Raw genomic sequence first — 11,848 nt, 5'->3', positions numbered from 1 at the left:
GATCCATGCACATCTCAAAATCATTTCCGTTCCAAAACAAATAATCCCCCAGAGTTAACTTTAGTTAACACTTCAGTTATTCCTTTCCAATCATTTGGGGCCATAATCTGTTGTCCTATCAGTTCTATTAAACCTAAGGTAAAAGGGACTGTAGGGCCATAGGTAGCAGAAGCTTGTTTTAATTCTTTTAAGGTCTTAAAGAGGCCAGCTTCTTGAAGACATAGAACCTGTCCCAGATTGTTGGGAAATTGATCTTCAGTAAAGGGCAGATACATTGAAAACCCTCAACGGACTCCGCATCGATCTGGCTTCTTTTAGTGCCAATTGACGGGAGACAGAAAATGACTCATTCACTGAGAGGGAGAAGTTCCAAACATGATACAGCAAAACTTCTCTGAGCTGGAAAGGGGAAATTGTCACTTGTGACTCAGTTAAGGTTATCAGGGTGGCTGTTATTCTGCCATCTTTTTCTCACTCAGGACTTGATTTTAAAATGGTGTTCCGAGCCAAATCCTTGTGCTCATCCCAACAAATTTACCACTATCAAAGCACTCCCTAGCACAAGTCCATAGAAGTAAAGTAAATTCAGGAATCAAGAATACAACAAACAGTTCCATATACATTTTCACAAATGTGAAAGAAAGTCTTGAGACTGTTTGACCCATATTTTAACACCTGATAAAACCAATACACCAGGGGCTGGGGATTTAGCTCAGTGGCAAAGCGTGTGCCTGGCAAGCACAAGGTTGTGAGTGTGGTTCCCGGTACTGGAGAAAAACCAAAAAAAAAAAAAAAAACAAAAAACCAATACACCCTCTCCCTTTTGCTTATCCTGAGCCTATTTTTCTCTTTGTCCCTAGGGAAACTGCTTTTCTTTTGCCCTGTGTTTTACACCTGATCGTATCACAATCAATACACCTCTGGGATTAATGTTGATGCTAGCAATGCATTTCTCCCCCTTATGCACACATACTGAGAAGTGTCCCCACACCCACTATTTCTTCTTACCCCATTCCCGTGTTCACACCTCATATGCTGCTTGCAGCGCAGCTCAATGTTCCCAGGGGAAAGGACAGTGCGAGGATGGAGAAATAAAGGTAAGAAGAAGAAGGCTGAGGTCAGGTGGAGCCCTCAGGCTGAGAGGAAAATGAGCTGCTCAACCTCCATAGTGCATTCACTTATATTCTCAAGAGGTTGATGTCAATTTTAACCCCTCTAGCAACTGTATGGCTGGGCTGAGCACCTGTCATTCTCAGAGCTGGTACAGCATGTGTCTGTGACCTGCCTCCCACGTGTGATCTATCTCCAGCTTTAGCCACTGCCCACATTCGGCTTCCTGGCGATTCCCAGGTTCAGCCCGGCCCTTTTCAAGAGGTGCCATAGCTGTCACCCAAACAGCTCAAGAGATCCCATGTCCCTTGTTGAATTGCTGACCTCACAGCTGTGGATCTACCTTCCCCCTGGGCCAATCCCAGACCTGCAGTGTGTCAATAGCAGGCTTGAATTTGATTGCAGCCCATGTCTGCACATGGCCCTGTCGCAGGGAAAATGGTGCAGGCTTTGGGCCGAGATCTGTTCTGCACCCTGTGTTCAACATGGCAGCCTGCTGTCCCGGGATCTTGGTCAAGTGAGAGGCAGGGTGGGGAGAAAGGAGCACGTGCACGGTGCGCTACGCTGACAGACGGTCAGGTGTGTGCCAGTCTGCCCTTAGGCTGCACTTGGGTTCGCTAATGGTGAACTTCATGGAGCTTGCATGGGGTTTGGGGACGCAGAGGGCACTGCTTGCATGCACAGGGAGCGCACCCCTCATGGAGACGAGAACCTGCCACAGAACAGCAGGCTGTTGGTGCTGTTGTGCCTGATGAAGAACAGGAAGGGGTGGTCAGCACAGAACAAGGGCACAGAAACCTCACAACACCCAATAACCAAGACTGTGCATGTCACTGCCACAGCCTCCGTGCCTTCCTCATTGACTTCTACCACACTCCTGTGCGTGAAATTGGACACACACAGGTCCCTGTCAGCCAACATCCCAGATAGGTCAGCCTTGTCCCAGTGAAAGGCGTCCACCACGCCCAGACCCTGCAGCATAGAGTCCATGTGGTAGTCTTCCTGCAGTTTAAATCTCGGGAGGAAAACTTCCACTTCGGTCCTCTTCATGTGCTCTGGACTGGTCCAGCTTTGGAATTTCTCAAACGTGAGGGATTTTTCCACCTGAAAGACCGGGAACAGCATTTTGCATTCGGACCTCAGTGCCCATCCACAGCGGTCCCTCCCAGGGGCAGCCCATCCTCCTCTGGCAGGCAGATGGTGCCCACCGTCACACACTGTCCCTGCAGCTGCCTGGGAGCTTGTGAGGTCCCGGCTTGTCCTAGTCCCAACCCCTGAGATGCCACCCCACGTGCAACTTCCTCAGGTAGGACGCGGGGCTGTGCCTCTTTCTCACCACTGCGGACCATTGTCTCTGCCAGGTGGCTGCGCCTTGTGGGGATTTGGGCTTCCCGAGATTTTTGTTTTCTGAAGGAGCTTTAGTTTTGGAGTGGACAAACAATTGCTGGTGAGCAAGGAACAAAGGGCTGTGGCTGTGAGCCACCAGGGCAGGGCCTGAGGCTGTAGGGAAACGGGTCTGTCTTCAGGGAAACAACAGCGTGAAGGCCTCATTGGGCTTTCTAGCTAATCCTGACTAGAAAGAGTTAAAGCTTTGTAGCGATGTCCCTTGGATGCAGTTATAAGGACAAGTAGTGAGAAAAAAAAAAAACCAGACGTAACAACACAGAAAACACAAATGGCATTGGGACTGCCAGCGGAGGAAGGCAGACGGGCAGAGCACAGAGGCCGGGTGCACAGGGCCAGGACAGTGTCCTCCCGCCCAGCACGGTGCACAGGAGCGGGGTGGGGGGCTTTAGGGAGAGCTCCTGCTCAGAGCTTACAGTTTGCTCCCTCACATATGCGCTTCCGCAGGTCTTTTCTTCACTGTCGGGTCGCTGTGCTACTACAACAGATGCACACAAAGCCTACTAACTCGAAGCTGACCTAGAAAGCCCCACCAACCAACCACCTGCTCTTCCCCCAGATAAGGCCCTGCAAGGACAAACAGAGAGAAAGAATTCAAATAAAGCCCGCTAAAAGGAAAGTCCACACAAACAGTGGTGCCTGGTAATCTGAAGAGAGGCCAGAGAGCCGATCAAATAGTGACAAGTTCCAAAGGGGTGAGGGTTACCCAAAGCATCATGAAAGAAGCCAGGGACAAAGGCCCACAGGCTTCGATCTTTCCGGGCCGCCTGTCCTGTCTGGGGCAGCTGCCTATCTTTTGCTTTTTCCTCCTAACAAATGCAGGGTCTTCCTCTCTTCAGCTCTGTCCCTCTAGTTCACTCCTGCTGCTGAGTTTAGCATCCCGGTAGCTGCTCATCCCAGGGGAGCTCATTGCTGGACACAACAAGGTGGGACTCTGACTGGTTTTAGGCAAACAGTGTCTTAGGTAGGAGGGGGACAAAGGGATGGCAACTGATAGGAGTGTGTACCAGTGTGGTTTTTGTGGGAAAGGACACAGCGATGTCACCTCATGCTCCCAGCAGCAAGTCAAATGCACACACAAACAGACGCCTGTCTCACCGTGCTGAGGTCCACGCCTTCGTCCGGGAGCACCACGACCATGCTCAGCTCCTGGCCCTCGTAGGGCAGCTCCAGCACTCGGGCCTGCACCTCGCTCACGTGGGCCAAAGGAAACGTGCCTGACTGGACCATCATCTGCACCGGCCTCTGCTCCTTCTGACGGGGTGAGCAGAGGGGCACGCATGTCACACATTCTCCAAGGAGCAAGAAAATTGCCTAAAGGAGCTGCCTGTATTTGTACTCCAGGTAACCCCTGGGGAAATCTTAACTAGCACTTCTCCCAGGCATGAAAAGCCAAGGAGTGTGGGCAGAGGCAGGAGCAGCCTGGGGAGATGTCCTGGCCAGCAAAATAAAAAGGGAAGCTCTGATTTTTCAGTGTGCTATTGCTTGGCTCTGACATGCCCCAGAGTTCCATGCAAAAAATAAATGAATCATTATATAAAGTTCATCTGATTTGAAAATGGACATATAGTTGAACATACACAAACATCTTAAGTTTTTTCTTCCTTTTTAGTTTTCTGTTTTTAAAAGGATTATAGGACTTGGCAAATTATTTTAACTCTGCTTTAATTGATATTAAAAATGGCAGGACCTAGGTCTTTGCCACTTGCTTTTGATAATAGAAATTTGCAAATACTGAAAAAATTGTAAAAATTTTAAGTTAACAATTCAAATGATTACTTATTTTAATTTAAAAATTACTTGATTAAAGATATGTGTTCTCGCATTTTTCTTGACCCTACCCGGTGACCCACACATACGTCACAATTTCATAACACATTTTTCAATTGCTTCTACCTGGGCAACTTTGATTGAAAGGAAAATCTTCAGTTTCCAGACTGAGGTTGCAGTCGTAGATGCAGGAGAATTTATCAGACAGGAAGAACAGTCATTTATGCAAAAAATTTTAAGCAGCAAATATTCTTTACTCCTATAATTTTGTTCTCCCGAGTTTAAAAGTCAATTCAGAAAAATATTGTTTCCAAGAATTTTTAACCAGGTATGCCCTTGCAAAGTTAAGTTTTCTTTTCCAATTCTTTATCAAAGGATTTTGTTGAAAGCTTCTCCATACCTGGCTTATTTTGAAAGGCATTGTCCTTGTCAGAGACTCTCGAAACTGTTTGTCCCACCTTCCTTTGAAGTACACAGCGTTAATGAGAACCAGCCTGCAGTCCGCTTCAATTGAATTCTTTTCCAACAATTTGTGAATTTTGCCTTTTGAGAAAAGCAGAGACTACATTCAGTGGCTGCTTATAAACACACGATGGACAAACTCTAGAACAGCATCCTGGCAGATTTAAAGGTCATGATTTCAAACTAGCTGAGTTAGGATGTTATGAATTAAACAGTCAGAAACAACGAGGAGTGGTGTTCGTGCACACGGACACTTGGGGAGCATCCACCAAATGGGGGAGGTGACAGGCTTCTGAGTCACTCAAGGAGAGCAGCTGATGAGAAAGAAAGGGCAGCTTGGAGGTCCAGCAAGCAGGACAGGAGAGGTGCGCTGGGTGGGTCTGTGGTCCCTCAGGGGTTAGATGCAGTGTGAGGTCTAAGGCTCCGTGCTCACACCCAGAGCTAACACTGGGCAGGGAGGAGTCAGTGTGAGGGGCGGCCAGCACAGGGCCAAAGGGAAGAAGGGGCTGACGGGCATGTGAGAGGCTTCTGGGAGCCCAGGAAGATCACTGTTGGATCCTCTAAACAGAGGCTGGTTAGGGCTGAGATCTGCTGGTGATGGCTTAGACCTAGAATGTCCCCACAAAGCCTCAGGAGTTCAGAGGCGGGGGTCTGGAAGATGACTGACCATGGGTTGCTCTAGCTGACCAGGTCTGAGCAAGTAAGGCCATGGTGGAGGTGAGTCACTAGGACAGGAGCTGCACCATGTAAAGGCCATTCCTGTCCTGAGCTCTTCCCTTCTGTCTGCTTCCTGGACACCGTGAGGTGAGCAGTGTCCTCCAGGGAGGACTCTCCCCCCACCCACTGCTGCCCTGGGCTCCGCCATCCATGAAGTCATTTCTGAAACTGCGAGCCAAAATGAACCTCTCCCTCCTCAAGCTGTGGGTGTTGGGCCTGGAGGAGCAGTGAGGAGAAAGTGAGACAGTGACAAGGGAAGGTCCGTCCATCCCCCTCCTCCTCACAGAGGGGGGGCACCTGACATGTGAACACTTCAGGCCAGTGAAAGTGTGTTCTGATTAAACGTTAAACTGAAGTCGGGCCTAGGAGTTTCTTCTGCCATTCAGAGCCGACTCTCTGGTCCTGGGAGAAGAGCCAAAGGGAATCTCTGTGATTCACCAAGCAGAACAGCCCTGAGCCCACTGCTGTTCAAAAGCACCAGGAGTCTTGGCTGCGAACTTCACTCTAACCATGGGAAAAGCCTTTAGGGAAGGACAGAATGGGAGAGAATGGGGAAGAAGGTGGGGAGAAAGAGAAGAGGGGGATGGAGTAGGAACAGGGAGGAGGGGACAGAAGAAGAGGCGGGGACAGGGGAGGAGGGGACGAGGAGAGGGGAGGAGCAGAAGGAAGCGCTAATGCTGACCTTCAGTCTTTTTGGACACCCAAGCATTGATGTGTTTCCTGGACCTCTCAGGAGCTTTGGCAAATGGCAGCTGCTTCACCTTGGCTTGGTAGAACTGCAGACAGGACTCCTGAAATGACTGTGGGCAGAGACATGACAGGTAAGACTACAGAGCTGCACGAAAGGTCAGCAAGCTGCCAAGCATTCTGGGTAAGTACTCTTTGATCCTTTGAGAACTTATACATGGCATGCGTCTCTCTTAGAAGATATCACACTGAGTGTAAGAGTTGTCAGATACCAGTTTGTAGGCGGGGATGTGCTGAGTCTGTAATAACTGGACATGAATGAAGGAACTCCAAGACCCTGACATGGGAAATCATGCCAGGCATCCTTAGAGCGCTGGCCTCATTTGAAAAGGCAAGCTTCCCCGTCAGTTCCCAAGTTCTCTGGGGTCCTCCTCCTGGGCTCTGGGCCACCAGGTATTTTAAATCAACTTTCCTGTTTTTGAGATCGAACTTACTGAAAGGAATTTGCAGCTCTTTTCTCCAAAGAGCCCGTTGGCTATGCTGAGGGAGAACGGAGCTCCAGGCCTGTGCACTTGGGTGAGGAGTGACTGGAAGCCCTGGTGGATGCCGTCCTCGGTGTTTAACGCCAGCGCCTGTGAAGAAAGTCAATGCGCATTGTCAGTATTGTCCTCTGGTCTCATAAAGCCTTTAAAAATAATTTTTTTTCAAGTACTCCACAAAATAATCTTTCAAAAGATTTTTTTTTTTTTTAGGCAAATCTACATGCGTAGCCCAGACTAGACTCAATTTCATGGCGATCCTGGTGCCTCAGCCTCCTGAACGCAGGGGCTGCAGGTGGGCACCACCACACCCAGCGAGGCCACTTTATTTCAGCAGTGCATCCTACAGAACAGCCACTGGTGAGGTGACGGAGGGACTGGAGAAGGGCAGGAAACAGGGGTCAAAGGTCCAGTGGCTCTGCCTCCTGCTCTGGATTCAAGGGGAGCAAGGGGAACTGCAAAGAGCCAGAGGCTCAGAATGGAGCTGTTATAAAGCCTGAACGCCCTTCTGGGCAAGATTACACCAGAAATACTGAGATAGCAAGGCACCAATGAATAATTACAGCTGCAAAGTCTTGTGCTCCAAAAGGAGACAGATCTCAGCGACTTATGTTTTAAATAATTCCAGCATCCTTTTTTTTTCTTTACCCCTCTGTGGTGCTGGGGATCAAACACGAGCAGTGCTCACCACAGCACCACCCCAGCCTCAGCTCATTTTCTAAACAAAGTGCCAGGCAAAATTTTGTGTATTTTTCTAGGTTATTATTTGGGGAAGATCCCCTACTTCTCACAACCACCACAAAAAAACAAAAACTTCCTGTCACAGAAGGAGACAGGGAGAGCCCAGCCTACCTGGACAATCTGAGCCGCCGTGCTGCCCTTGGCCCCCAGCAGGACCATGGCCAAGGCTGAGGAGACGCTCAAGGGAGAGTAGAAGACATTGCGCTCAGGGTCATTCTGACCAAGAAGCTTTAAAAGGCGGATGGCAAAGGCGCCATTGGCTTCCGACAGCGTGTTCATGATGCAGTCTAGGGACAAAGACCAAAGGGCCACGTCATGCCACTCACCCAATTGCCCACTACCCGGTCTCCTGGCCACGTGGAAACGATGCTTTTGGTTTTCATCGCAAAGCTTCCAAATATTTTAAACTGAACCAAAAAAGTCCATTTACTGTCACTCTGTTTCCAAAGATATGCACAGATTGTAGGGGAATTAGCCAGCTGTGATGGCGGCGGCAGCCCAGAGCAGCGTGTGAGCCTCAAGGAAACCACAGAACACTGTCATCTGCACAAGGACACAGAGATGCGAGGGCGGGAACTCACACACAGGACACGGCTGGGCCAGGTCACCTCCACTCCTTCCCGTAAGGACCTCCTCCTCCCTTCCCAGGAGCAGGACTGAGTCAGGGATTAAGAGGAGAAGGAGGAAGGGGTAGGGGAGGAGGAGGAAGGGGAGGGAGACCCAGAGTGAGGAGCAGGGAGGACCTCTAGCCTGGCCTCAGCATCCCTCCTGTGCTTATTCTCGCCTCTGTGTGTGGAGAACCCTTGTGTGATTTTCAGCTGTGCACCAGGCTCTGAATGCACAAAGATAGGAGCTGCTGCCTGAGGCAGGCTGAGGTCCAATCCGCTGTGAGGCCAGCGCCTTCTGCTGCAGGGACAGCTCAGGGTCCGACCACCTGAGGGCGCCAGGCTGCTGTCTTTCCTGCCCTGCAGCCTGTGTCCCTGAGGGTGGGCTGCCTGCATCCAGCTCAGAGTTCCTCCCCATCCTGCCCTCCCGCTCTGGAAATCATGTGACCGAAACCCTGAGCTCAGGGAGGGAACACTTGTTTCTCCTGTGTTTGCTTTCACTTTCCCTAAGGAACTGAGGTTTCCCTCAGAAACTGGGGGCGCGCCCCTCCCGGGTCCCAGGCACCTGGGGGACCTCCCTGGCCCCTCCCATCAGCACTCTTTCCCACCACTCCCAAGGACCTGCCTTGCCCCTCCCCCAATCTCTCTCCACCTTCCACTCAGACCCAGGGTCCTGTCTACACCTCAGGCTCCTCCCCAGACCCCTGCTGTCCCTGCCACTGTGGTCCCTATGCCACCTTCCCGTCCTCACCACCATGCAAATCAACGCAGCTCCCCTGCACCATTGCTCTACTTCTGGACTGAACACCGCCCCCGTCCCTGCTCCCGTCGCCCCCTCTGCCCATCCTGGTCCCATCACAGTGGCCTCTGAGCCCGTGGACTCTCTGGCCACTCTGAAGGTCCCTGTGCCCTGGCCGCTGCGCTCCCACCTCACCCCGCATTTCAGGGCCGCCCAGACCACCGCCCTCCCTCCCTTCTTCCTGTCCACAGCCCTCCTTGCTGAGCTGCAGCCTCTGTCAGGGACTGCCCCCTGCCTGCTGGGGTGGGGACAATGACCCAGTCCCACAGGGGACGGGGCTCAGGGGAAAAAAGGCTTCTGTCCCCCAGGGGCATGAGTGCAGGAAAGACAGGGTGGGTAGGGGTGCTGAGGCGGACTGGGACTGGAGCAGAAGCAGGACAGGGGGAACCAGACCTGGGCTGCTGCAGGGAGGGCAAAGCTCCAGCAGGGCAGATCTGGCCAGTGTGCACATGGTGATGGCCAGGACCACCCCACTGAGCAAGGCCCCCCGAGCTCCTCAGCTCCAGAGCTGCAGCTGCAGGCACCACCTGCGTGGCACCACGATCTCTCCATACCCAGCTCCTTCCCCTGGGCCAGAACCTAGTCAGTTCCCACCCAACCCGCCACACCCAGTTCTCACCTTCAGACAGCACACCACCCCACTGGAGCCTGGACCCCACCGGATTAATAGCAGGACCCCAGGCAGCCGCGCAGGGCGGGCCGGACACAGAGCTTTTGTGGCCCAGGCCATGTGGGCGTTTCCGGCAGCAGGGGCAGGGGCTTTCCAGCCCTGGCCGTTTTCCTGTTACCACCTCCCAGCCAGGGCTTTTCCCTCTGGTCCACAGGGACCCCAGTGGGTCAGAGGAGGTGCTGATGTCCTTATTGCAACAGAGGACTCCAAATCCTGCTCTGGAAAGAATTAAATTGTGAAAGTGAAAGTGACAACAGATCAGGGAGACAGTAAAGAACCAGAACCAGGGGCGCGGGCGTGCTTGGTAGCCTAGCACTGGGAGAGGTTGAGGCAGAAGGTTGAGCCTTCTGGCCCAGCTAGAGCAACGTAGGGAGAACCTGTATCAAAAGTTTTTATAAAGGGGGGCTGAGGGAGTAGGAAGGTCCTAGGTTCAATCCCCACTACAGCCCCTACCAAAACCCAAAAAAACAGAAACCAGAGGAGAGAAGACAGCTAGGAGCCCGGACTCTCCTCGTTCCAGGAAGCCAAAGGGGAATGAGAAGCTCAGACTTCCCTGGGGAGGTCGGTCCCCTTTTACACGAAGGAGCCCTAGAGATGAATTCCAAGTGTTTGCCCAGCGTGTCCCCCACTCACTTGGGCTGGTTCTTCCCCAGGACCCACACAGAGCCCAGGTCCCAGCTCCTAGGAGCCCAGCCCTCCTCCTACCCAGGTCTGGGCCGGCGCGCTGCTGTGTGTGTCCTGTTCTTCCAGCCCCGGGCAGACACTGAGAGGAACCGGCCCAGGACAGTGACTTTATCCTCAGTCAGTGGACACATGGCAGGGGCCCCTCCACAGCAAGCTCTCAGAGGCACCAGAGACCTGCAAGGTCACCACCCTCTGTGTGCCAGCATAGTCCTCAGACCCAAGGCCAGTGGAAAAGTCTCTGAAGACCTCCAGAGAAGCACAGGCCACGGGAAGCTTTCTGGGCAGCAGGGAGCTTTTCCCAAGGCTTCTCCACAGTTTGAAGTATCTCCAGAAGCCTAGAATCTCCTGACGCCTGACTTGGGGTTTGGCCTGCTGGGGTGCCGTCAAGGGAAGGACTCTTTCTCTAAAGCATGATCCACTACCTCATTTGTATGCAATTTGCATGTAGCCCATTTTGGAGAAATCAGATGCGTTATTTCCTCTGAAAACACCGGCGCACAGAAGTTCCCATTATTTATCCCTCTTTCAGTTTCACACAGTCATGCACTACAAATTCCCAGTTTACAGAAAGTTCATGTAAAGAACTGCATTTCCATTTTAAGTATAATTTAACCAAAATTTAAAATATAACAAAAGATGGGACCCTTTGCCCATATGTGGGAAAGGCTTAGAGGCTGACCTTACCCATCCAGGTGCAGTTTTTTCATCACACATTAGTGCTTTGGTCTAGGGAGATTAACCCAGTGCTTCCATTGCTCCCAATAAGTACAGTGCGAGACTCCCCATCCTCACAGCACACCTGTGTGCCCTCGGCTAGCTTGGCCTGACACAGGAGTCCCCGTGGCAGGTATCTATTGGCCTGAAAGTTTGAGAAGACCTCACCTTTGCAACACAGAGAAAGTGTTCCCTGTATCTCCATGCGTTTGGCTTCCATGAGAACAGTGGCCATGGCAGAGGAGAGGTTCAGGGACCAGAAAACGCCTTTCACAAGTAGCCCGCTTCCCTTAACATTCTTTTTGGTTTTCTTTATATCTTCTTTTTTTTCTTCTTCTTTCTTTCTCTTTGTGTGTGTGTGTGTGTGTGTGTGTGTGTGTGTGTGTGTTCATACTGAAGATGAAACCCTGGGACTTCACATTGACCTAGATCTCCAGCCCCTTTTGATTTCTTATTTTAAAACAGGGTGTCACCAAACTGCTAAATTGCCCAGGCTGACCTCCAACATGCAATCCTCCTGCCTCAGCCTCTAAGAGCACTGGGATTGCACGTGCACCACCTCGCCCAGCTTCCTAACATTCCTAATAAGCTGCCCACAAAGTGCGACGTGCACAGCACTCACCCAGCATGGCAGGCCTGGATGGAAGGCCCATCGGCCAAGCCCTCCTGTGGTCATGTGGTCACCACCACTCCTGTCAGGGGACAGAGGCAGGTCACAAGTACAGTGCCGCACCCCACCATGCCCACCACCCAATCCCTGTGCTGCTTCACGGGGTGAAGAAACTTGCGGATGTGGTCCAAAGAGGTGGGATCACAAGGGAGCATCCTGATGTGCAGGCGGGCTCAGAGTGATCACTTCCTTTCCTGCCCTCCCTGCTGCTTTTCTTCCCCTTACCCTCCCCCCCCCAGAGTCCCATTTCCCTGCTATTCCCCGCCCTTCCTGAGT

The 11,848-nt window shown here is 51.8% G+C and overlaps 1 protein-coding gene across 3 annotated transcripts; it reads right to left on the bottom strand.

The window, feature by feature from the left end:
* Nucleotides 1-565: 565 nt before the first annotated feature.
* On the bottom strand, nt 566-11,570 carry LOC102019580 (serpin B9-like). Of its 3 annotated transcripts, XM_005398910.2 has the most exons (8): nt 10,210-10,538; nt 9,454-9,722; nt 7,542-7,717; nt 6,645-6,782; nt 6,146-6,263; nt 4,685-4,827; nt 3,613-3,768; nt 566-2,214 (listed from the first exon to the last, which is right to left on the bottom strand). In XM_005398910.2, exons 1-8 carry the CDS (start codon nt 10,317-10,319, stop codon nt 1,807-1,809), a joined length of 1,518 nt encoding a protein of 505 aa, XP_005398967.2. In that variant the 5' UTR covers nt 10,320-10,538; the 3' UTR covers nt 566-1,806. The 3 variants fall into 3 exon arrangements, with proteins under 3 accessions (XP_005398967.2, XP_013377282.1, XP_013377283.1); XM_013521828.1 differs by lacking the exons at nt 9,454-9,722; nt 10,210-10,538 and adding an exon at nt 11,525-11,570; XM_013521829.1 differs by lacking the exon at nt 9,454-9,722 and having other exon boundaries at nt 10,210-10,233.
* Nucleotides 11,571-11,848: the final 278 nt, after the last annotated feature.

The sequence above is a fragment of the Chinchilla lanigera genome, unplaced genomic scaffold, assembly GCF_000276665.1.
Source record: "Chinchilla lanigera isolate Chin_1 unplaced genomic scaffold, ChiLan1.0 scaffold00064, whole genome shotgun sequence".
NCBI classification, from domain to species: Eukaryota; Metazoa; Chordata; class Mammalia; order Rodentia; family Chinchillidae; genus Chinchilla; species Chinchilla lanigera.
Note: the sequence above shows the minus strand (reverse complement) of the source record. Positions and strands in the feature narration are given on the sequence as shown.